The 25,736-nt window shown below is 42.6% G+C and overlaps 1 protein-coding gene across 1 annotated transcript in view; it reads left to right on the top strand.

Moving 5' to 3' along the window:
• Window positions 1-3,932: 3,932 nt before the first annotated feature.
• The window catches only part of ANKDD1B (ankyrin repeat and death domain containing 1B), a 59,281-nt gene continuing 37,477 nt past the window's right edge, over window positions 3,933-25,736 (top strand). The window contains exons 1-5 of the mRNA XM_087430339.1: window positions 3,933-4,440; window positions 9,315-9,418; window positions 11,884-11,982; window positions 21,037-21,135; window positions 21,245-21,349. Coding sequence (XP_087286465.1) covers window positions 3,933-4,440; window positions 9,315-9,418; window positions 11,884-11,982; window positions 21,037-21,135; window positions 21,245-21,349 — 915 coding nt within the window. The remainder of the gene's footprint in view (window positions 4,441-9,314; window positions 9,419-11,883; window positions 11,983-21,036; window positions 21,136-21,244; window positions 21,350-25,736) is intronic.

Genomic DNA, 25,736 nt, shown 5'->3' with positions numbered 1-25,736 from the left:
AAAGGATACAGATTAAAATCAGCAAAGGGAAAAGGCAGATGGGCCAAGTCCAGGAGAGACCTGGCACAAGACAGGCAAAGTATTGCCAACCGGGGAGGCTCACCCAGGTTTTGGAGTCCAGGGTTTTTCCTGGGTCAATCAAGTAGACATGCAGTGCCCAGGTGACCGACCTTAGATACTCAGTCTCCAGCCTGCCAGAGATCTAAATGATACCTCAAGACCCGGGGCCTCAGGCATATGAAAACAGGCATTCACCGTAAGTCACATTGTTAGCATAAACTACCTCCATCAGTCTAATACAGTGTAGCCCAAGGCCTCAGCGTACTAAAACAGTCAGCAGCTAGGATCTTCCGAAGGCCCAGAGGTTATCTCCCAGGAGCCAGTCAAGGGCCAGTCCTCCTGAAGACCTTTCTTTGGAATGTGCTGGGCTTGAGCAACCTGAGCCTGCTGAGTTAACCCTTTACTGCACATTTACAAAATAAATGTCACGTGTATTTGAACGAAGTATAAAAAAGATAAAGATCACTTAGAGTAACTTTCTTATGCCTCATTTGTAAAATGCTTTGCAGAGAAATTTCATATCTATAAAATGTTTAGGGAATTTCAGATGAGGATCTTTCAGATGAGGCCTATCCATTTGGAATATATCTTTATTAGTGTATAATACCGCAAGTGACGTCTTATAAAGAGGCCTAATAATTGTTTGCATGTGTGAATCCTCTTTTTGATGGTGTTCAAAGATCTCTTTTTTAAATATCAGTCTTTACATTGTCCCTGTAATATAGGGCTATACATCTTATCTCAATCTTATGTGCTAACGGGAAAAGCAGCATTATGAGAAGTATTTATGAATCTACGTTGTTCCATCAGAAGTGCTTTAATTTTGGAGTTAGTGTGGGAATTGTGATATCTACATAATCAATTACCCACTGTAGAAGTGACCTCTGAGACAAAGAAGTTTCAGCATTAACATGGGTAATGGAAGCCATATCTCAGAGTTTAAGAAGGAACTCTGGTGAGAAAATGTAGGTGATGGGCATAGACGTTTATTTAAGACGGTCAGAAGGGAAAGGCAAGAGAGAATTAGCAGTTAATAGGAAATATTTGCACTGCTTTCATTTAAAAATGTCTTTATTTGCCATTACTTACCCTTTAACTCATCCTTGCCCCTCATTTCCACTTCTGCCTTGGCCAGCCCCATATCTGTTACTGAATTCCGTCTGCCCTTGAAAACACTGATTTCTTTCCATCCCTATTATCAAGCCCTTATCAGTTGCCTAAACTCTGACCTTCCAACTGATTTCTTAGCTTTCCCTGCTCTCAACCGTCTTGTGCCTTTTTTACAGATTAGTCATAACAGTGTTTTCACAATGTCGCTCTTCTGTTAGAAACAAAAGAAAAAAGATTTTGGAAGCTCTCAACTCTCTCCAGGACCCGTGTGGGGTGAGAAGAGGGAGCTGACTTTCAGCGTATGATGATTTCTGTGGTGTAAACACCATGATAGATTTTAAGCTGCACACATGATATCAACCAGTTCACAAAATTACTGAAAATTTAATAATTGGGTCTTGTGAGCCCTTACAAGCTAGCTCTGCTTATCACTGTTCACGGTGCAGGCCGAACACTGGCTTGGTATTCAAGGCCAATCAAGTCACACTGCCCAGCTTGTAGTTTCCTGAACAGACCAAGCTACTTCTTTCGTCTGGGGTCGTGCTCGGCCGCTCCACCTGCCCAGAATGTGCTTCCTGAAAGCCCCCTTGCCCTCTCTCCCCATACATAACACTCATCTTTAACTCAGCCCAAGGGCCACCTTCATGAAAGGGTCTATGCCCTCTGGAAAAGCTGATCACTCACTCCTTGATGTTCCTCTTTCTCGATGAAGACCCTGAAACATTCTTTGCTGTGGTCTTTCCCTACTAGACTGTAGGCTGCTGTCTTTCACTGATTTCTGAATTCCAAGCATGAAGTATATGGCCTGGTTCTCAGTAGGTGCTAACAATCATTTGTTGATGCATAAATGAATAAATAATATGTGCCCAAAGAGTGGTGTCTGTTACTATCTTACTATTTTTCTCCAGGAAGACGGGGTGGTGGCTGATGTGGGAGCTGCACTCAAGCTGGGCCCTAGGGGACAGGCCTTCCAGAAAAAGGGAACTGCATTTCTTTCCTTTGGTGGATAATGGCTTGCTTTATAAATGTTGTATTACTATATCCTTTGGGGTCACTGGGAAGTATTTGGAACTATTGTACTTGAATAGTACTTGGAACTATTAATCTAGGGCTAAAAAAATGCTTTATGAGGAAATATTCCATTTTGAAAATCATTCCTGGTGCTTTTTTTTTTTTTTAAGTAATGTTCCATTCTGAAAAGCAGTCATATATTTGAACATACGTGGTGCTGGTAGGATTTAGTGAACTTCACAGAGAGGTGGTGTTTATTTCCCTGGAGCAAAAACTGTTCCTTTGTTGTGTAATTAAAGGATAATCACTTTTGCTTTGTAATATATACAAATTGTTCAATTTTCAGTTCAGGATTAACAGTTCAAGAAAAACTCAGATGATATTATGGTGCGTATTAGAAACATGATTGCATTTATTAAGCAAATTATAATATTGAACTGTTCCCCTTACAAGTGTGAGGTAATTTGTGAGTGCCTTATTTCTTTTTTTTTTTTTTTTAAAGATTTTATTTATTCATTTTTTCCCCCCAAAGCCCCAGTAGATAGTTGTATGTCATAGGTTCACATCCTTCTAGTTGCTGTACGTGGGACTCGGTCTCGCGTTGGACGGAGAAGTGGTGCCTCGGGGCGCGCCCGGGATCCGAACCCGGGCCGCCAGCATCAGAGCGCGCGTGAGTGCCTTATTTCTAACTGTTGCTATAACCATCTACAGAAGGCTCAGGAGACAGAAGATAATTCAGAGGCAAATAGTGTTAACCCTTTCCTTCTAACCTCAGTCTTTTATCATGATTTCAAACTGATGCATACATATACCTTGATATACATGCTTTATATATGCGCGCACACACACGTCCTCTACCAAACCCATTCCAGCCATTGAATTCTGTCTACTTTGTAGGGCCTCTCGAAAACATCCACTTCGCCCCATTCCTTTTGTCAAGTCCTCCTCACTTGTCTAATCTCTGGCCTTCCAACTCAATTCTCAGCTTTCATCAGTTTCTTTGCCTTCTCTAAACCATCTTGTGTATTTTTATAGGCAATGCTTTCCTAATATTACTCATGTCCTAGTGTGTGTTTGTATATATATATATATCCATACAAGATGTGGGTCAGTTCTGGGGTCAAATCTAGTTCTGTTTTATGGGGGCTCAATTTTTTTTCACTCCTAGAATATGCTAAATTTCCAATTTTACCTCTGAAACCATCCACAGGTGCGAGATGTGCCATGGTTTTGTTTTGTTTTGTTGTAATCCATTCACCAAACCTAATGTGCTTAGGTGCCAGGGATTCAGGGCAGGGATCCTGGTTGTCCTTCAACATTCTACTTCTCTTCCATATTATTGGAATTTTTGCTAGGCATATGATCACCCAGAATACATTACTGCATTTCATCAATTCTTCATTTTGTAAAACACTAAGAAAGAAAGAATATCCAAGATGGGGAGTCCAATAGGTTAGCACTGCATAAAAATGGAATACCATGGTTTACACCTTCAGAACAAGAAATTGAGAGTCTTTATTCAAAAGAAAATTCTGGAAGCTCATTTAGAAATGATTTAATATTGAAGCTCCAATAGTGTTGGTTATAAATCCAACTCGACATTTCTCAAAATTGCACGAAGACTTGCTGAAGTATGAGCTGGGAGTTTCTCAGAACGTTTTATCACAGGGAAAACCAACCGGCATCCCCGCGCACGCCACACCTGCAGGCGGCCCCTCCCGGCCGGCCCCGCCGGGCAGGGCTGGAGACACATGGGTGAGCGGCGCAGAGGACCGGCGGAGAGGACCGCGGACCCGCCCCGGGTCTGCGTCCCTCCCGGCGGGCTGCGGGTGCACGTGGACACGGACCCCGCCGGGCGCGCCCCGGGGCGCAGGGCGCAGGTGGACACGGACCCCGCCGGGCGCGCCCCGGGGCGCAGGGCGCAGGTGGACACGGACCCCGCCGGGCGCGCCCCGGGGCGCAGGGCGCAGGTGGACACGGACCCCGCCGGGCGCGCCCCGGAGCGCAGGGCGCAGGTGGACACGGACCCCGCCGGGCGCGCCCCGGGGCGCAGGGCGCAGGTGGACACGGACCCCGCCGGGCGCGCCTCGGGACACAGAGCGGCGGCGAGGGGGCTGCTGCTTGGGGCGGCTGCAGCCGCGAAGGGCCTTAGGGAAGACCTGAGGGGCGCGGCGGTCCGGCCCTGGAGGGGCCTGTTCCGGACCCCGAAGCACGAGGGGCCCCGGGAGGAGGAGGCGGCGGCGGCCGGCCCCGAGTTCCGTGAGTCCCAGGACGAGGTCTGGAAACGGGGGTGGGGGTAGGGGCCGGGGGCGGGGGGCCGGAGGGCCTTGTTCCGACGGTGCCTGGGCAGCTCGGGACGCCGCGGGGAGGAAGTCGGCGAGGACGCACTGGGCACCCGAGGCCATCCTCCTCTGCACCCCCTCTGGGCCGGTTCTCAGCTGCGGATCCACCCCACCCAAGTTTTGGTTCACATTTCTCAGGATGTTTTATCTCAGGTTAAACCTACACGGTGGATGGAAGGAAAGAGTTACTCTTTCAATTTAAGGAAGAATATTTTTAAAGAAATGATTAAGCCCTTTTGCAAATAAGGAAAGAGTTTTATGTGCTGACATCTATATCCTGACTCATGCGCTGATTTATTGTGTGACTTTAAGTCACTTAATCTTTCTGTACTTAAGTGTTTAAAGCATGGAATGGATCATTTATGCTTTGGGAATAAATTTATAGCATAAACTGAGGCTCACTGTTGAAGAGTCTTCAAAAGTTGAGAATGGTACGAAGTCCGTTAACAGGGCGCCCTATCCAGGTCGGCTGGCTGGGATGGCCTCATTGCCTAAAACCCAGCCTTGAGCGCAGAGCACCAGTTCTTCAATATAATGTGCGAGTAGTTCGTTCCTTCATTCATTCACTAGAATATTCATTCTAGAAATATTCTTGAGGGATTACTCTTTGCCAGACAAGTTCTAGTAGTCTGGGATGCAGAGGCACGCCAGCCCTGCTCTCCTGGAGCTCTCGGTTGGCTTGTGGTGGAGTGTTGATAGATGATAAGCAAATGAATAAGATAATTCAAGGTAGTGTTAAGTGCTGTGGGGGTTGTGACCGAGGGTGATGTGACTGGGCCAGCAACCCAGGACGACTTTAGATTTGGTAGTCAAGGCAGACAAGACATTTGAGCAAATCCCTGGATGAACCAGTCATGGGAAGATCGCAAGAGCATGACAAGCAGAGTAGCAGCAAATGCCAGGCAGGGATGAAATAGACACATCTTTGAGAGAGGAGGGGACCAGCCTGGCTGGACATTAGGGAGTGAAGGGGAGAGCAGTGAGGTTGGGGTGTGGGCAGACCTGGCCCAGGCGAGGCCTGGGTGCACTAAGAAAGAAGCTTACATTTGATATTGTCAGTATTTTTTAGTTTAGCCATTCTCATAGGTGTGTATTGGTATCTAGGTGTGATTTTAATTTACATTTCTCTAATGGTTAATGATGTTGAACATCTTTCCATGTGCTTATTTGCCATCTCTATGTCCTTTTTGGTTCCTCTTTGTTCCATTGAAATCTTTTCCCTATTTTTTAATTGGTTTGTTTTCTTACTGTTAAGTTTTGAGAGTTTTTAAAATATATTTTGACTGCAGTTCATTTGTCAGATATGTGATTTGCAAATATAATCCTCCAGTCCATAGTTTGTTTTTTTATTCTCTTAGTAGTGCTGTTCACAGAGCCAAGTTTTAAATTTTGATGAATTCCAATTTATCAGTTTTTTTCTTTTATGGTCATGCTGTGGTTCATGTGTAAGAACTCTTTGCCTAACTGCAGGTTATGAAGTTTTTCTCCTGTGTTTTCTTCTAAAAGTTTTATGTTTTACGTTTTTATCTGTGATCTATTTTGAGTTAACTTTTATATAAGGTATGAAATTTACATCAAGGTTCATATTTTTTTCATCTGAATGTCCAATTTTCAAATACCACTTGTTGAGATGATTATCCTTTCTCCATTGTCAAGGCCTTCAAGCCTTTGTCAAAAATGAATTGGCCATGCTTGTGAAGGTTTATTTCTAGACTCTGTATTTTGTTGCATTGATCTGTGAGTCTATCCCTTTGCCAATACCATGCTGTATTGATTATTGTAGATTTATAATAAAATTAAATAGTGTGACTCCTTCAGCTTTACTCTTTTTCAAAATTGTTTTGGCTATTCTAGTTCCTCTGCCTCTTCGTATAAATTTTAGAGTCAGCTTCTTTATAGCTACAAAATATCCTTCTGGCATTTGATTGGATTGCGTTAAATCTATAGATCAATTTGGGGAGAATTGACATCTTTACTATGTTTCATCTTCCGATCCATGGACATGATATATCTTTTCACTTAGTTAAGTATTCTTTGATTTCTTTCATCAGCATTTTGTATTCTTTTGGTATAGAGAAACTGTACAAGTTTTGTTGGATTTATACTTAAGTGTTTTGATTTTTTGATCTATTATAAATGGTATTATTTTTAAAATTTTGTTTTCCATTTGTTGATTGCCAGTGTATAGACATATGATTGATTTTTATGTGTTGACCTTGTATCCTGCAACCTTGCTAAACTCACTTCTTAGTTCTAGAGCTCTTTTGTACATTTCTTTGGATTTTATATGGAGACAATCAAGTTGTCTGCAGCTAGACTGTAGCAGTAGCCCGAGTGTCAGTATTTGTGTCCGTTCTCCAGGGCCCAGTTCCCACAGGGAGATGCAAAGAGTGCCAAGTGACCATAGGTTGTGATACAGAAGAACCTGGTGCTCAGGGAACCCAAATCTTTTGTAATGGGCAGTAAGCATGGGTTACCAGCACTGTCTTACAAGGCTGCAAGCAGCCTGCCCTTTGATCCAGAGGAAGACATTCTCTCTCTCTTCCGACGCAGATCACTATACAATCATCCTTGAAAAGATAGTTCAGAACAAAGGCAGTCAGTGCTTCTGCTTGTAAGATGTGCAGAACCCTGAGAGACCCATGGAGAGTTGTCTCCCGAAACCATGCTGATGGGGTTGCCATCATCTTGTCACCCCTTATATTAGTTTGCTAGGGCTGCCATAATAAAGTAAATAAACTAAACACAGACTGGGTGGCTTAAACAACAAAAATTTATCTCCCGGTTCTTGAGGCTATAAGTCTAAGATCAAGGAGTTGGCAGAGTTAGTTTCTTCTGAGGCCTCTCTCCTTGGCTTGTAGATGGCCGTCTTCTCCCTGTGTCTTCACATGGTTATCCCTCTGTTGTATTTGTATCCAAATTTCCCCTCTTACAAGGACACCAGTCATATTGGATTAGGGCTCCCCCCACAATGACCCCATTTAACTTAATCACCTCTTTAAAGACGCTATTCCCAAATACAGTCACATTTTGAGGTGCTGGGGATTAGGACTTCAGCATATGAATTTGAGGGGACACAATTCAGCTACCACACCCTTACATTTAAACACGTGGCTTCCAAGGTTGACAAGACAGGGGAAGAAAGACCTGGAGGGTGACACAGGGGCTTTTTACTGACTCAGCCCCAAAGTGCCACACCATCGCTTCTGCTTTCAGTCCACTGGACAGATCTCACCTAACTGCGTCCAGGCTGGGATATGTACTTATCCATGGGCTCAGATAGTAAGGACAACCCGATGTTGATGAACGCTAGCAGTGTCGACCTCAGCATGGTTGTATGTTTTTCTCTAGTACTATTTAGCTGTTCAGGTGCAAAAATGGAGCAGATACCAATTGGGTTTAATCTCAGAATTAGGATTCTGACCAACTGGTCTGAGTGGCGAGGGAGGCAAAGGTGTTTGCATGGAAGTGGTTTCAGAGATGGACCATGGACTCTAAACTGGTAGAAGTAAGGACATAAGAGATGAATAATGAGAAAAGATGGTGAGAACAGTGGATTGGAGGACTTGATGAGGTTGCAGAATTTCTGGACTGAGAGAACTAGAGCAGGTGAGCTGAATGGGTGAGAGGTGGTGATCAGAGAATGAGATTCATGAAGTTGTCAGAGGTAGTGTAGTTTTTGATGATGATCAGGTCAAGAGGGTAACCTGAAATTGGGTGGTGAGCTCAGATGGAAGAAAAGATTATTAGAGGCGAGGGAGTCAGGGAACTGAGAGACCAAGGTGTTGGATTAATCATCTCCTTGGAGTGGAGTTGAAGTCACGGAGTGGAAACAAAAGTGGGGGTAGAAAGGAAGAGCGGGATCCAGGTGATGGGAAGAATGAATGTGTCCACCTCCCATGAAGGTCCTCCCTGGTCTTGGGTTGGAGTTGGGTAGCATTCGAGAGTCTTTGGCAGATATTGGGAACCTACTTGGCAACACGTCTACAAAATCTCTCCTAGGGTCCTTTATATTTGGAGAAGGTCTCTTGCTGATTTCACATCGTTCCAATTCTGGCCTTATCCTCCTATGTTGGGATCGTCTGCTGAGAGCCCTCCAGCTCCCCTACATGACAAAAAAACTCAATAAATTCTGTAATCTCCTCCATGCTAGTTAATAAAACCTGCCATCTGAATGTGAATCTGTGTGTGATATGTAATGTTTGTAGTAGGTGTGAATCTACTTTCATCTCCTTTCCCATAAGTGAGAATAAAACATGTTCATCCCATGCCCATGCCCATGCCTTTGGGCATGTTTATATGGCGGGCTGCATTTTAAGGATTAGTTTCTGCAGGCCTGGCATCTGCACGGGGTTCTGCAGACGACAGTTTTATCTCTGTAAGCTCGTATGGAGCATTGAGCTCCTCCCTGCCTAATCTTGTATAAACATTTTACAAACAACATCCCCTGGGAGTCCGTGGCCACCCTCCAGCTCCTAGAGCCAGATACTAAATTGCTGACTTCAGGGTGGTCCTTGGGAATCATGTTTTGTTTGGGACCATCGTGTTTTGTTTGGGACCAGGAATATTTTTAATGGTGTGAAAACACTTGCAGTGTGAGGAGGAAGTGGAATCTTGATAATACAACTTTATAAAATATCGAAGCAAAGTTCCCATGTCCAGAATAGCGCAATATGAAAGGCTCAAGGCTGCTGTTTCAAGTTTTTAGAGTCACAAGGTTTGCCACATGAGGGTTACTTTCTCTTCATCCCCCTTAAGTTCCCTTAGTCATGCTTGCTTGCTTTCTTGCAGTACTGCCAAATGAGAGAAGCTTCCAGAATGCTGCTAAAAGTAATAATTTGGATCTTATGGAGAAGCTGTTTGAAAAGAAGGTTAATATTAATGCTGTGAACAACGTGAGTAGAAGTCACAAATGTGACAAGTAACTACTCTAAGAATGGCTTGGGTTTATAAATAATAATAAATAAAAATGATTGTGCTGGATGAAATGAAGGAGATCTTCTCTGTTGGTAATTCCAGAGTGTTTAAGCTAAACATGGAATCCAGCAGTGGAATAGGCTCTGGAGGGTTTAATTTATCTTATCAGAGGGGAGGTGTCCAGGGTCTTTATGTGCATCTGTGCAAAGCCTCTGGGTGGGCAGGAAGGCCAACTGTCAAGGTTATGGGGCAGGACTTGGTTCTGGATTGTAGCCTATGGATCACTTTCGCCTCACACGTTCTGGAAAGGCAGAACATCTTGCTACACAATTCATCATTGTTTTCTCTCCAATGATGTCCTTTGTGCTTAGGGCCTTCCAAATTTAAAATCTGAAGGGGAGTATGGGTTTGCATTTTATTGCTTTTGAAATATAGAACATCTGCATGTTGGACAGTGGGCCTTTTCTGAAATCTGGCTCTTACCTACTTGTTCTTCAAGTGCCTGGGTTTGGGGGAGAAGTCCACTGCTAGAAATATGGATGTCCTAACAGCCCCTCAAGGCAGGGTTTATCACAGTGAACAGGTTGGGGGCTGTGTCAGTTGCTCAGGACAGTTTGTGGAGTGGGGATGGCAGAGGTGGATTTAATGCTAAATGAAGCATAAGCTGTAGGGCGCCTATGGTGCAGGCCCCTCCCAGGGCTCTGGGAGGGCTCCAGCAGTGTGTTCCCACACTTTTATGATTTTGTAAAATCCGAAAAAGTAAGAAATTTTAACTGTGATCAGTTAAGCTTTCTGACTCTGGCTTTAAAGAGGGCTCCCTAAAGAGTGTAAACTTCAGGTTCCAGAGAACCTGGATCTGTGCCAGGCCGTGAGGTCATGGAAACTGAAGTTGTGCATCGTGCAGTGGAAGGCTGGTTAGCAGTTGTGCATGTGTGTACGTGAGGGGGTGTGTGTTTATGTGGATGTGGGAATTTAGGTCTGTGTGTCTATTGTGTGTGTGTGTCTGATGTGTTATGGGTGTATACAGTATCTGCTGTCCATAGACATCCTAGAAAGAGTAGAAAAATAGCAAAATTTTGCAGCGTAACAATTTTAGGAACCAATAAATAAATAAATAAATAAAAAGGAAAGGAATCGAGGAAGGAAGGGGGCGAAAAGGAGAGGAATAAGCAAGGACCTTTGAAGGTGATATCTAGACTGTTGAAAAGCAAAGCAACAATCATTTTTCCAAATAGCAGGAAATAGATTCTCCAGTATACTTCTATAAACATTTAAAAATTTTCACATACATACAGCTTTCTGATATTTTAAACCATATGTTTATATTAAAGTACTTGGCAGGCTGTGATCTAGGCCATTTAACCTCCAGTCAATGTGGCAAGTGCTTGTAAATGTGATGAATCGTTTTATACTTTCTAATGACATCTCTTTTAGTTCCGTTCACAGCAAATTGTTGACATGGTTACTTGAAGAGTTCTTTGAAATCTGTGATGATAGAGATGGAAAAAAAATGTAAGAGGTTTTATTGAATTATCTGGCATGCTGTTTTGGCTTGCATCCTTACTCAGAAATAAAGTTAATAGAGGAGTTTAGAGCCCAAATTGGACATGCTAGATCATAGCTCTAGGTTGCAGACGATGTCAAGATAACTCGTGTTTTGTCAAACTTAGTTTATTACCAGTTTAGCTACCAGGAAATCAGACGTTTAAACAGTTCTCATATTTTTGTGATAAATTATTTATGTGAAACAAAGGATAATAAATCCACACCCAGGCACCTTCTTTGGAAGCAAAAACGGTGTCTAGGGTATGGGAAATATGACACGTGTTTTATTTACAAGCAAAACATCCATTGTCTGAAACACTTGAGACTGTCTCTGGACATCCCAGGAGCACCATCTTGGTTTTCCTTTGAAGCAAAAGATATTCATAGCTTTCTTTCTCTGTGTCTCTTTCTTTCTCTTGCTTTCTTTCCTTTGCAATTTATTTGTTTGCTTCACTAAAATTTACAATACAAAAATTACAGAAGAAAGATCATGTATGGATTGAACATCCAACTGTATAGATAGAAGTTTTTGTTATGCATTATCAATGTATTCCTAGCAGAAAAAATTTACCACTATTAATGATTACATATGGCGGAGAATACAACTTTTACTCTAATTGAAATTTGTTATGTTGCTACAATCAATGGTAGGTTATGCAATGGATTTCAGCTTGAGGCATATCCTCCAGTGGATTGCCAAATTCTCTGGTATTATCTGATAATAGATGAAGGCAAGATTGTGTTGGACACAGTTCTCACTACTTGCAAAGGCAAAGGCAAAGAGTAGATAAACAAAATACAAACACCTGGTAGAAAATTATGGCCATTCCAGAAACAGGAAACTTAAAAAGGCTAAATAACAACCAGATGACTGAAAACACAAATTATGTTTTCTCAGATGAACCGCACAGCCCTGCATTTTGCAGTGGGGGCAAATCATTTATCTGCAGTGGATTTCTTGCTTAATCACAAGGCCAGGGTGGATGTTGCTGATAAGGTAAGCTCATCTTCGTTTGGCAGAATGGAGTGGAGCATAACCAACGATTATGGGAAAATCTGGTCACTTTGGTGGTCTTTTCTTCACACACACACACACACACACACACACACACACACACCCGTATTTCCATTGGCAGTGTTTGTTCCATACTATGTGCTCTTTGTATTTGGTGAATAAATTGTTTACCCATTACCTGTAGGACTCAGGCTTTTACTCACTTTCCCATCTTGACCTTATGGCCAGGAGCATGCATTTGTAAGAATAAGGTCGTTGCCCAGAGTATATTTTGGGACATGGAAGACAGACGCTAACTGGCATCAGGGACATTAAATCTTGACTTTGCCCTGTGAACTCTGATAAATAAGTAAAGCTTATTAAACACATACTATGTACTAGGCACCAGTCTTAGGACTCTGATACTTAGCCCCCCCCCCCCCACCTTGTGAGAAAAGTATTACTATAATACCCAATTTACGGACGAGAAGCCTGAGACACAGCGAGGGTAAATATCGTGCCCAACAAATTACATCTAAGAAGGGGTGGAGGCAGGATGTGAACCTGGCTTATCTGATTCCAGAGACCACGCCATTAGCCACAAATCAGCTTAACTCTTTGTCTGTCTAGATATCAGCCCCCCACCCCCGTACCCCCAAGGATTTTCCTAGCTTCATTTAGTACTTTACAATGGCACAAGGAAACCACTTGGGCTGGAGAGACCCAACATCATGTTTGTTATCTCCAGTTGCAGAAAAAGTCGATAGCCTTGGTTTTTAATTTTTTTTTTTATTTTTATTTTTTTATTTTTTTTAATTTATTTATTTTTCCCCTAAAGCCCCAAGCGATAGTTGTAAGTCATAGTTGCACATTCTTCTAGTTGTTGTATGTGGGACGCGGCCTCAGCATGGCCGGAGACAGCGCACGCACTTAACCGCTAAGCCACGGGGCCGGCCCATAGCCTTGGTTTTTAGTTAATCCAGTGGACCATGGTTCTTGGTTCTTGGTTAATCCAATGGACCATGGTTCTGAAAGTTAAACTGTTCAGAAGATTCCCACAGAGCTATTCTATTTTTCTCTCTGGACTGACTCAGCAGTGCTTTACATTCATGTCTCACAGGGGCTGGTTATAGAAAGTGCTTAGTAAATCTTTGGAAGATGAATGAATGAAGTCAGTTCAAAACAATTGGTCAGCTTGTTGGTTTGGTTGGCGATCGTAGACATGGCCTAGACTTGATAATGATGAGTTTCTCTTTGTTTCACCAGTGGGGCACATCTCTCTCTGTCTGTTTTATTGCTCTGGTATTGGTGGGCAAGTAGATTGATACATAACAGAATCAGAATGAAGAAGTACCCTTTTTTCAAAATTGGCACCAGAAACACTCCAAGCTTGTGAGTGTAATAAGTTGTATTATGGTGGTGGTACTTAAGGAACAGCTTGTTTAGGTCTGGAAATTGTTAGGTGATTATTTTGCAACATTAGTTAGCCTGTGAAAGATGCTTTGGTAATAGACTTGATTGCCAAGAGTCTATTGTTCTTTTGTCATTGAAATCCTGATATAATAACTTTTTATTTTACTTTAATTTTTAAATTAACATACTGTGCAGTTAACTTTCTTTTTGGCATACAGTTCTATGAATGTTAACACATGTATAAATTCCTGTAACCACCACCACAATCAAAATATGGAACAGTTACGTCACCCAGAAAATTCTCTCATGCTGCCTCTTTGTAGTCAACCCTCCCCCACCCTGGCAACCACTGATTTCTTCTCCATAATTTTGCCTTTTTGAGAATTCCATACAAAAGATATCATATATATAACTTTTTTTTTTCAGGTTGGTTCTTTTGTTTTTATTGCGGTAACATTGGTTTATAACATAAATTTCAGGTGTATGTCATTATATTTCAATTTCTGTGTAGACTACATCATGTTCACCACCTGGAGATTAATTACAATCCATCACCATACACGTGTGCCTAATCACCCCTTTTGCCTTCCTTCCTCCCCACTCCCCCTCTGGTAGCCATCAATCCAATCTCTGTCTCTGTGTGATTGTTTGTTGTTGTTTTTATCTTCTATTTATGAGTGAGATCATACGGTATTTGACTTTCTCCCTCTGACTTATTTCGCTTAGCATAATAACCTCAAGGTCTGTCCATGTTGTTACAAATGGCCAGATTTCATTGTTTTTTATGGCTGAGTAGTATTCCTTTGTGTATATGTACCACATCTTCTTTATCCATTCTGTCCCTTGATGGGCACCTAGGTTGCTTCCAAGTCTTGGCTGTTGTGAATAATGCTACAGTGAACATAGGGGTGCATAGATCTCTTTGTATTGTTGATTTCATGTTCTTTGGATAAATACCCAGCAGTGGAATAGCTGGATGATATGATAGTTCTCTTCTTCTTCATTTTTTGAGGAATCGCCATACGTTTTCCATAGTGGCCCCACCAGTTTGCACTCCCGCCAGCAGTGTGTGAGTTCCCTTTTCTCCACATCTTCTCCACCACTTGTTATTTCCTGTCTTGTTAATTATAGCCATTCTGACGGGCGTGAGGTGATATCTCATTGTAGTTTTGATTTGCATTTCTCTGATAGTTAATGATGTTGAACATCTTTTCATGTGCCTGTTGGCCATCTGTATATCTTCTTTGGAGAAATGTCTGTTCAGGTCTTTTGCCCATTTTTTAATTGGGTTGTTAGTTTTTTTGTTGTTGAGATGCATGAGTTCTTTATATATTTTGGATATTAACCCCTGATCAGATATACGGTTTAAATATCTTCTCCCAATTGTTAGGTTGTCTTTTCGTTTTGTTGATGGTTTCCTTTGCTGTGCAGAATCTTTTTAGTTTGATGTAGTCCCATTTGTTTATTTCTTTCTATTGTTTCCCTTGCCCAGTGAGATGTGGTACTTGAAAATATGTTGCTAAGACCGATGTCGAAGAGCATACTGCCTATGTTTTCTTCTAGAAGTTTCATGGTTTCAGGTCTTACATTCAAGTCTTTAATCCATTTTGAGTTAATTTTTGTGTATGGTGTGAGATAATGGGTATATAACCTTTTGACACTGGCTTCTTTCACTCAGCAAAAGGCCTCTGAGGTTCATCCATGTTGTTGTATGTATCCATAATTCCTCCCTTTTTATTGCTGAATAGTATTCCACTGTATGGATGTACCACAGTTTATTTATCCATTCACCAGTTGAAGGACATTAGAGTTGTTTCCAGTTTTTGACTATTACAAATAAAGCTGCTATAAACATTTGTGTACAGTATTTGTGTAAGCATAAGTTTTCATTTCTCTAGTGTAAATACCTAGATTACTAGGTCGTATAGTAAGCTATATACAAGAAGCTGCCAGACAGTTTTTTAGAGTGGCTGTGCTATTTGCATTCCCACCAGCAATGTAGCAGAGTTCCATTTGTTCCACATCCTCATCAGCACTTGATATTGTCATTTTTTCCCCTTGATTTTAACCAGTTTAGTAGGTTTGTATGGGCATCTCATTGTGGTTTAATTTGCATTTCTTTAATGACTAATGATATCAAGCATTTTTTCTCGTGTTACTGAGCATCTGTATGTCTTCTTTGGTGAAGTGTTTATTCAAATCTTTTGAACATTTTTTTTTTTTTAAGTTGGGTTGTTTGTTTTCTTATTGTTGAATTTTGAGAGTTCTTTATATATTCTGGACACAAGTCCTTTGTTAGATATCTGATTTGCAAATATTTTCTCACATTCTGTAGCTTATCTTTTTAGTGTTTTTCACAGAGCAGAAGTTTTTAATTTTGATGAAGTACAATTTACTTATGTTTTAAAAATGAATCTGCCTATTGGTGTTATATCTGTGAATGATTTGCCTAACTTAAGGTCATGAAGATTTTCTCATATTTTTCTTCTAAAGCTTTTATAGACTTGTGTTTTACATTTAGATCTGTTGTCCATTTTGAGTTAAGTATAAGGTATGAGGAGTAGGTCTAGGTGTTTTTTTCCTTGTGTATGGATGACCAGTTTCTTCAACACCATTTTACACCGGTGTCACTTCAGTTTTCAGCACCTTTGCAGTGCTATTTGGACCTGTCCTACATGTGCGCCATCCAGGGGCCAGTCTGAGACCTGGGTGGTGGTCTACTCCCTAGTTCAGTTCTCAAGCCTTTGTGATGCTGTTTATGGTCAGGTTTGTGTGCAGGTCAGGGGTGAGGTCAGGTGAGCATACTCAACTTCATGGGATCCCTTTCTTGAGCTCCCACCTCTCCAAGATGACCACCACCGCCCCAGTCTCTAGCTCCAAGGCCCTTCCCCTTTTCCTGGTCAAGGGTATAGACTCCCAGCTTGGCTGTGTGTGTCCCACAGTTAGGTTGCCTCTAGGACTGAGAGAGGGGAGAAACCAACACGGGTCTCCCACCCCCTCTTCTGACCACAGTTCCTCTGGGTGGAGAGGAGTCCTGTCGGAGTTCAGGTGCTGCCCAGTTGCTGCTGCTACCCCTCCCCCCGCAGGTTACAGCTTTGGGAGTGAGGCGTGCCTGGGCCAGGGCCAGAAGAGAAGAAAGACGCAGGATCTCCCCTACCCGCTCCCTCCTGTAGAGTCCCCCTCTGCTCCTTAGGCCAGAAAGAGAGGGCTGCTCTTGGAGCTCTTTCTGCCGTGCCCAGGGCCCAGTGCTGTGATTTGCACTGCCTTGAGTGCAAGCTGGAAGGTAAGAAAGAAAAAACAAAAAATCGGGAGACCCCAACTGTTTATATTTTGAGTTCTGGTTTTCTTCCCCAGTCTACCTGCTACCATTTACCCTTCAGAGTCCTCACCTAGCTGCACCATGCATTCTGTCCAGAGACTTTAGTTGCATTTGGTGAGAGAGACAGAGTGGAGTGTACTTATTCCGTCTTACCCAGGGCTGTAACCCCAAATCTTTAACGTGCCGTAAAAGTGGAGAGAATTGTACAATAAACACTTTTGTATCCATTGCCCAGGCTGAATAGCATCTTTTCTTTTAAACAGCATGTCTGAGGATTGCCATGTTTCAAAGTATTAAATACACTACTGGTTTATGTCAGAGTGTAAGACATTTATTCCAGAAATGATGAAGAGATGTTTTACCAACTTGTTCTGTTGGAGACTTTTCCAAACATACATTTGGAACTCGCATCAGCTTCTTGTAACTTTGCCTTGTGAGACTGAAATGCTGTCAGGTGGGAAATATAGTAATTCCTGATGTATCTCTGTATCCTGCCTTGAAAGTTTCACTAAGTTAAATATTTCCATAACTAACTTAATTATTCACAGTGCATTAGTACATAACTAATAAAGTGCTTTTTGTAATCAAGCAATGCCATGTTCGGTCAGACCTGGCTGCTTCTTGATCTGGGTGATGAGCCCTAAGTTTGACTTGGCAGCTCTGTCTTCTAAGTTCTGACACCTATTTGCAAAGAGCCAACAGCTGAACCCCTTCACTATCAGTATTTATTCCGTGCCTGATGCGGGCAAGTCTCAATGCCCACTACCGGGGATTCGACTAGATATAAGGTCTTGCTGCTCAAAATGTGGTCCTAGGACCAAAGCACTGGCATTACCTGGGATCTTGTTAGAAATGCAGAATCTTGGGCCCCACCCCAGACCTCCTGAATCAGAATCTGCAAGTTAGCAAGATCCCCAGGTGATCATGTCAGGAAGCACTGGCACGAGATACAGTCCCTGCTTTGAGGGGCCTACAGTCTCTCGGGGGAACAAGGACCGAGACTGTAACAGATGGGTACCTCAAGGCCTTGCATGCTGAGGATCAGATGCATGGCCCAGACACTGAGGACTCCAGGTTTAAAGTGGGGGGCATCCCTGAATCTTGGGAAGAGGCAGACTACGTAAATGGAGGCTCCTACTCCAGAGGTGAACAAAAGATCCTGGGTGGAGCTCAGGTGGTGCTCAGAGGATAATGACAAGCATCTGCTCTCAGAGCTTCCTATCTCGGGAAGCTCCTCCAGTTCAAGTGTTCCCCCGGGGAAGTCATTGACCTTCTCACCTGTGACCAGACTGGTGATGAGGACAGGTTGTCACTGTCTGTGGGCGTTTTACACTTTACAGTCTCATGTACCGACTGTGAGTGTGATCCATGACACATGCTCCTGAACTGTCTCAGGCATGTCAGTTTCATGTCAGAAAACTTGGTTTTATGAAGGTTCTTTTGGAGGATTTACATCTCTGAGCAGTGATTCTTTGCCTCTGAGGAACGATGGGTCTGCTCAGAATTTATGGTTTCAGAGACTCAGGTTGTTCACAGCTTGATTTCCTGGCTTTTGGATTTTATGATCAGTGTTTGAAATCTTTAACTGTTGGCTGCTTTGAAGTTAGAAATGACCTCTTAGGGAGAAAGAGAGCTCCTATCAAAATGTGATTTATCATCTATCCCAGGTATTTCCGGCCTCTTTTTTTGACCATGTGTGAAACTGGATTTAGTATTATTGAATATGGAGCATTGATTTGTAGAGAAGGCTAGATTAATGGGTGGAACTGTGTTTAGGGCCCATTTCTTGAAGAACCTCAGCTAGTTATTGTACGTCATTGTTCCTTGGGAAAAAGAGTGCAGACATTGGCAAGCATTGTCTTCATACTGAAATTGTAAATATATAAGTAGACTTACACAGACTAACTCCCCATGTAGTGTGACAGCTGAAATGTAAATTTTATAGGGTATGTGCATTTAGAGCAGGGTTTCTCAACAGTGGCACTATGACTTTTGGTCAGGTGATCTATTGTTGTGGGGGCTGTTTGGGATTGTAGGATGTTTTGCAGTATCTCTGGCCTCTACCTGCTAAATACTAATGTCTCCCTTCAGTCTCGACAATCAGGTGTCTCCAGACATCTCCAAATGTGCCCTGGGGGCAGTTGAGAACCACTGATCTAGAGTTAATTTCAATAATCTGGAGCTTTATACTGAACTTGGCTGAGAATAAGAGAATACATTAATGCGGTTTCTGGGGCAGCCAAAATCAATGCCAAAAGGCTTATGCACTTTACAAATGGAAGTGCCCCACAGATCTCATTCCTTGTTTATTTCTTCATCCTCTATGTATCTAGCAAACCGGTTTCCTGGATCACAAACAACTGTCGATGAGGAGAGGCAGATAGGATGTGCTGAGAAGGCTTACTGTTGGAAGGCACTTTTACAGAGGAAATGGATGATTTTTTTACAGGAATAAAAGGAAACAGAGAAGCAGACACATGAACTTAGAGATAAGGAAGCTGAGGCTGAGAGTTAACTAAGTTGACTGAGATAACAGTGCTTGAGGGGGTCGAGCCAGAATTGGAGGTCCGTTTCGTTCAGTTCTACGGTCATGCTCATGGTGTCTGCTCTATGTTGCTTCTCTAACTTGGGGCCTAGAACACAGGTCCCAGTTTCTCCCAGCTTACCGCCCTCCAGTCCCACCCTCCTGAGACAGCCAGTGCCGACTGCCGCTGTCGCCTCTCACACTTTCTCCCTGCTCGTTCAGTACACGAGGAGGCTGACTGCCTGCAGCATCAGTCCACGTCAACAGGGCCTGCTCGGAATCTCTCTTTCAGTTTATTTTGTGCATGTGTGCGTGCGCACGCACACACACACACATATAATTTTATAGAGAGAGAATATTTTAAATAACTTACATATAAATAGGATTCTTTTTATAACTTCAGTCTTTTCTGTTTTTTTCTTTTTAGTTTACCTTCCCCTTCTCCAGTAACTACGTTTAACAACGTGGGGTATGTGTGTTTATTTCTGTACTTTTCCTCATGCTTATATAATCACATCCATATCGGTATCTATCAATCTCTCTACCTACTTACCCACCTAGAGATAGAGAGAGATATATACATATACACATGAGTTTTTTGGTTGTTGCTTATTTTATAAAAATGGGATTATCAGATAAAAACTAGACTATTGGTGGTGAGCACAATGCAGCCTATACAGAAACTGAAATATAATAGTGTACACCTGGAATTTATACAATGTTAAAAGCCAGTATGACCTCAATAAAATAAAAAAAAAAATGGGGTTATATTTTTTCTGCATGTTATTTTCCACATTTAACAGCTAGCTCATGGGGCCAGCCCCGTGGCTTAGCGGTTAAGTGCGTGCGCTCCGCTGCTAGTGGCCTGGGTTCGGATCCCGGGCGCGCACCGACGCACCGCTTCTCCGGCCATGCTGAGGCCGCGTCCCACGTACAGCAACTAGAAGGATGTGCAACTATGACATACAACTATCTACTGGGGCTTTGGGGGGAAAATAAATAAATAAATCTTTGAAAAAAAAAACAGCTAGCTCGTGGAAATCTCTCCAAGTCAATTGTTATAGCTCTAATTCATTATTTTGAATGGCTGCATGATATGGTATGACTTTTCCCTAATTCGTTCAACAATCCTATATTGATAGAGATGTACCTTGCTCCCAGCTTTAAGAGTTGACAATTAATATCCTTGTTTATATAACATGAGGTCCTAAAACTTATTTTCATGGGATAGATTCCCAGGAGTGGGATTGCTGGTTGTATTTAAAGTTTTAATAGATATTGCCACATTGCTTAAACTATAATGCTTTCGTTTCCACTAATACCTTAAGCGAGCACCTTTTTTGGTCCATTTTTCAATTGGTTTAATTGCCTTTTTCTTGTTGATTTGTAAGAGTGCTTCATGTATTAGAGAAAGGAACCATTTATCTTTATTGATACATTTAAAAAAATCTATCATTTGTTTATCGTCAGTCTTTCCTTTTATAACTTCTGGATTAAGACACTGTACATTATAGTCTAGATTTTCTTCTAATATATTTATTGTTTGTATACTTTTTTGTGTGTATGATATGAATAGGATTTACGTATATTTTCTTTCAGATGGAGAACCACTTGCGCCTGCACCACTTATTAAATATCTTCATTTTCCCCATCGAATTGAAATACCACCTTTGCTGTGTATTAAATTCTCTTCCTATTTCTTAATTTTTAACAGTTGAGTATAAACTTGGCTTTTTGTTGACTATAGTGTGTTGTGGCTCATCCAAGTGATGGATTCTTTTTTGCTCTCTTCTTGGGGAAGCATGGCTTGACAGTAATTCACCTTGCCTCCTGGTCTGGAAGCCTTGAGATCATGCTCATGCTGGTTAGAGCTGGCGCAGACCAGAGAGCCAAGAGTCAGGTAGGTGTTTGGGTCACACCTGGACCCACGTGAGCTCTCAGCTCACTAGTGCAGGAGGGGGAGGTCCTGAGATGGCTGTGTAATCATCTCCCCACCCGCCTCTCTTCAGGATGGAATGAATGCCCTCCACTTTGCAGCTCAGAGCAATAGTGTGCGCATCGTGGAGTACCTCATTCAAGATCTACACCTGAAGGACCTGGACCAGCCTGATGAGGTGTGTTTCCTGTGGTAGGACATCTCGCATGCACCTCTTCCAAATTCCGCTTTTTCCTGCCCCTGCTGGAGCTGCCAAAGCAGCCAGCACAGACAGACCCGGCCCTATAGCCAGCTCCTCCATCACTCTGGCAGACAGACCACGGGGCAGAAGGGAAGTGTTGGTGTTGGCGGTGGCCCTGGCACCTGACGTGGTATTGAAGCAGCCGGATTCCTGCTTCCTTCTCTTCTCTCTCATCCCGGGCAGGATGTCAGTATCCACACCCTCTTTGGTTTTCAGAATAGGTGCCTGCATTTTACTCTCTATGCCTGGCCTTTTGGGAATGTATTTGACCCAAAGCTCTGCAGTAATGAGCCATGGAATATGATGCAATTTTACCATATTTGTCGATATTCCTTTTCTTTTGTTAAAGAGATGTATAATAATAACAGCTACCATTTGTTGAGGACTTCTAAGTATTCTCGGAACCGTAAGTGGCTTTGCCATAAACATCTTTGCTGCAAGCCTCTTTGCTACAAGCATTTTTGCTGCATAACTAATTGGGTGTAAAGTGATTTTGCTTTAAATGTCTTTGCTGTAAAAAAAGATAAAATAACAAAAAATAAAATAAAATTAATAACATTAAAAAGAGTTTATTGTGAGAAAAGAAAATACAAAAACACTTGAATACATGTAAAATGTGCATAGATTCATGGCAAATACTGCACAGATCACTGATTTTATTTTGTGGATTGTACCTAAGCACTTGTCTTCCAAGTCTTTTGTTCATAGTATTATATATATATATTTTTTGGCCTATTGATTCATTGTCCTCATTCGGCATCACACTTTTTTCTTTTTTGCTCAAATTTCTTCCTTATTAAGAGAGAGAGCAGTTTCCAAATGCTAGGATGCGCCTTTGTAACTGGGCTTTGTATTGCCATGTGAAGGATTTGCAAACTGATATGTTATCATTCTCTAGTATGGTATGCAATCTTGGTTTACACCAAAATGAAACCAAACTGTCAACCGATTATTTTATCTTTTTTTAATGGCAAAATTGCCTTATGGCCAATTAGTTATGTGACGAAAATGCTTGTGGCAAAGACGTTTATTGCAAAGCTACTTACGGTGAAAATACTGGTCACGTTATTGAGTATTTATTAGTGTGCTATGTACAGAGGAAAGCTATTTACATACGTTAGTTCAGTGAGAGGTCTAGGGCCTGGCACATACGGATGCTTAACAAACCAATGCTGAATGAATGAATTATCCTGTAAACCCCACAATAACCCTATAAAGAAGGGAATATTTTGCTTATTTTTAAAGGTGAAGAAGTCGAGGCTCAGAGAGGCTAAGTCCCTGGTCTAAAGTCCCCAAACTGGACAGTGACAGAGCTAGGATTTGAATTCAGGTCTGGCTGACTCCAGTCTGCATGCCGTACTGTCTCCCTTCTCAGATGACAGGGCCATTGCACGTGTGCTGGGGACTGTCTTCTCCTTGCAATAGCTCCTTCTAGTCGTTTTTCATAGGGTAATATCCTTTGTGGGGCTGGCATTTTGATTTCAGATAGAACCTCCTTTTCGCTGTGCCTCTAGAACATTATTCTCCATTAAAGTCTTTCTAGAAGTCAATCAGTAATATTCACTTCATTTCACCTCTTCTAAAAAACTTTCCCATTTTTTCCTGACCTCAGTCTTAAAAACAATGAAAACGAAAATTATTTCTCCAAATGAAGTCTATAAATTCCTTTTACTTCTCTTAGTATGACTGAGCAGCTCTACATTTACAGCTTGGAGGCAGACAGACTTGGGCTGTGGTCTGGGCGAATATTAGCTCTGTGGTTCTAGCAAGTTCTCCAACTGCTGAAAGCCTCAGTACCTCCATCACCTCCTTTCTTTGATATAGATGATTGATATTTCCTCAGTCTTATATAGAAGTGCCTATGCCAAGGAGCTGCATGGTAAGCCATTCCAGCACCCCTTTCCCATCAGACACCACCCCGCAGACATTCTTATGTAGCAGTGTTGGCATAGGCACTCTTGGGATGCTTAAATGGATTAAGGACGATGAGGCACTTAGTAAAGACCCTGGCACATGGTAAGTGCTCACTAAATAGTAGTCGTTCTAATGATTATTATAGGATAAATGTATTATCTGATTTTTCTCAAACTGATAATCATGGGCAAATAGCATCTAGTGTCAAGGTGAGGAAGTTGGATCATTTCCAGTTTGATGTTAAGTAGGGATGCGACCTATGAATGAATTCAGTTGGGGAGGAAAAATTTTCCTCTACTCTTCAGAGGTTCTTTCAGCTGGTCTGATAATTAAAATGACGTGAGACAGATTAACAGGAGAAAAACAAATGTAATTTCATACGTATGGGAACCCCACGTACATGAGAAATTCCAAAACAGAGAGGTAAAATGAGGTATGCATATGCCATCTTGAGCCAACGAATGGGCTAGGGGCCTGGGCTTCAGAGGGGAGGAGGGTAATTCATAAGATGATAAGGAGAGCAGATGTTCAGAAATTAAATGTTTGCTCTGCCATACAGATAGGTCATACAAATTTATTTGTGATAATAACTCTTATTATTGGCAAGGCCCCCAATTTAAATTCTTTATGGGAGAGGTAAAAGTTTCTCTTGAGCCCTCAGGGTCTTGATTGCCTTTAGCTCAAAATAATCCACAGGCCAAAGTAGCCCACCTTGAGGAGGCTGTTCTGAACCCCTTCAATTCCATTCAGTTCAATTCAGTAGATATTTGTTCAGGGCCTGTTCTGTGTGAGACACACGACTGTCTCCCCTTTCAGGGGGCTCTGGCCGCTTTCACTGGAGACAGCAGTGTGTGGGGAGGATCAGGCAGGCTGAAGGGGCTTGAAGACCAGAGCAGATTTGCGGGGAGACTTCCTCACCTCTGGAGCTTCTACTGGCCAGTAGCCTTCCTGTTCGTCATCTCTTCTCAGCTGGCTCCGGGCTTGTCCTGTCCCACCGTTCTTCCTCTTCCTCTGACTCTCTGACAGGGAAGAGGCTGAGGAGCCCTGAAAGACTGCTCAGAGCCATATGTCCAGCAAAGAGATCTTAAAATTCAGATGGGTTCAGAGGCTCAGAGGCGTATGAAGAATGAGCAAATAACGAGTCCACTGGGCTGTCTAGGGAGAGAAGAATCTCTGAGTCCGATTTTAGTTCTCTAAGAAACCTGGCAAACAAAGTCTACTCTTTTTCTGCGATCTCTGAATGGGGTCAAGGATATCGGCAAAACCAGTAGGAACTGGGATTGGGAGCTCCGGGTCTATTAATTCATCACTGGGTTTTCCATCTGTGTTTGCTTAAAGTTATAGTGGAGCTCATGAAATGCATTTGATGAGAAAGGCTGCTGGCTGCCTTCACAATGGGCCCTCTCGCCTAGTCTGTTATCAACAGAAAGTGATTGAGAGCCTGTTCACCTGCCCAGGGTTGGGAAAGTCCTTCTTTCAGCCTGGAGGGAACTCCAAAAGCTAACAAGGAGAGCCTTACTGGGAGGAGGTCTGTATTGATAAACTGGACTTACCTAGGCCCAGAAGAGTTTGGGTGGGGATGGGCGAGATGGAGGATACAGGGAAATATGTTGAGGTTCCTCCCAGCTCCATAGTTCTAGAAATCATGTAGCCTCTCCAGACGAGAGAGGTTAGAGCAGCCTGAAGTTATGGGTAAAGTTGCCTAGATATTTTGAATCTACATGTAAACACCTACCTAGTGATCAAAAATAATTACTCAGATTAGAATGTTTAGAGAGGGAGGGACACAGAAAGGAATAGCCTCAGAGGCCATTCATATGTTTGTTGAATATTTACAAGCGTTTGGTGGTACGATGGTAGGTTGGTTTCAGCTGCAGATATAGGGGAGCTTCCATTGGTTTAAAGGAATCTATGTAGTAGCCTCTAGAGGTCAAAATGTAAAGAAGCTTCTTTTATTGGAGGGCCAGGAATAATGAGCACGAGGGGATTTGAGAAGACATAGTTTCTTATATGCACCTGAGGCCCACATTTACAGCCTTAGATTTCATCAGAACTTTCGACTTCAGTGTGTAAGGGGAGGTCTAACCCGGGGCCCCACCCACACCAGCCCCACGCCTTCCTGTCCCAGGCGCTGCTCTTCAGCACTCACACCTCCTGGCAATGTTCCTTTTCGCTCTCAAATCTCTAGTCAGTCAGAGACCTGCTGGTTTTCCCCTTTTGCTGGGGTTCTGCTGTGAATTCCTGATTCCCAGGTGAGGGGAAACGTGGGGTGTAGACGTGCACAGGAGGCACTGGGGGGTTTGTGCTGGGTTCTACCTGGCCCCCTCTCCTCAGAGGCTCTCCAGGACGCCATCTCTGGGATCCCTGTGGGAAAGGATGGTCAGGTTGGCCTGTGGGTGCTCATTTAATG

The sequence above is a fragment of the Ceratotherium simum genome, chromosome 4 (genome assembly GCF_057802395.1).
Source record: "Ceratotherium simum simum isolate JZ-2026a chromosome 4, ASM5780239v1, whole genome shotgun sequence".
NCBI classification, from domain to species: Eukaryota; Metazoa; Chordata; class Mammalia; order Perissodactyla; family Rhinocerotidae; genus Ceratotherium; species Ceratotherium simum.
Note: the sequence above shows the minus strand (reverse complement) of the source record. Positions and strands in the feature narration are given on the sequence as shown.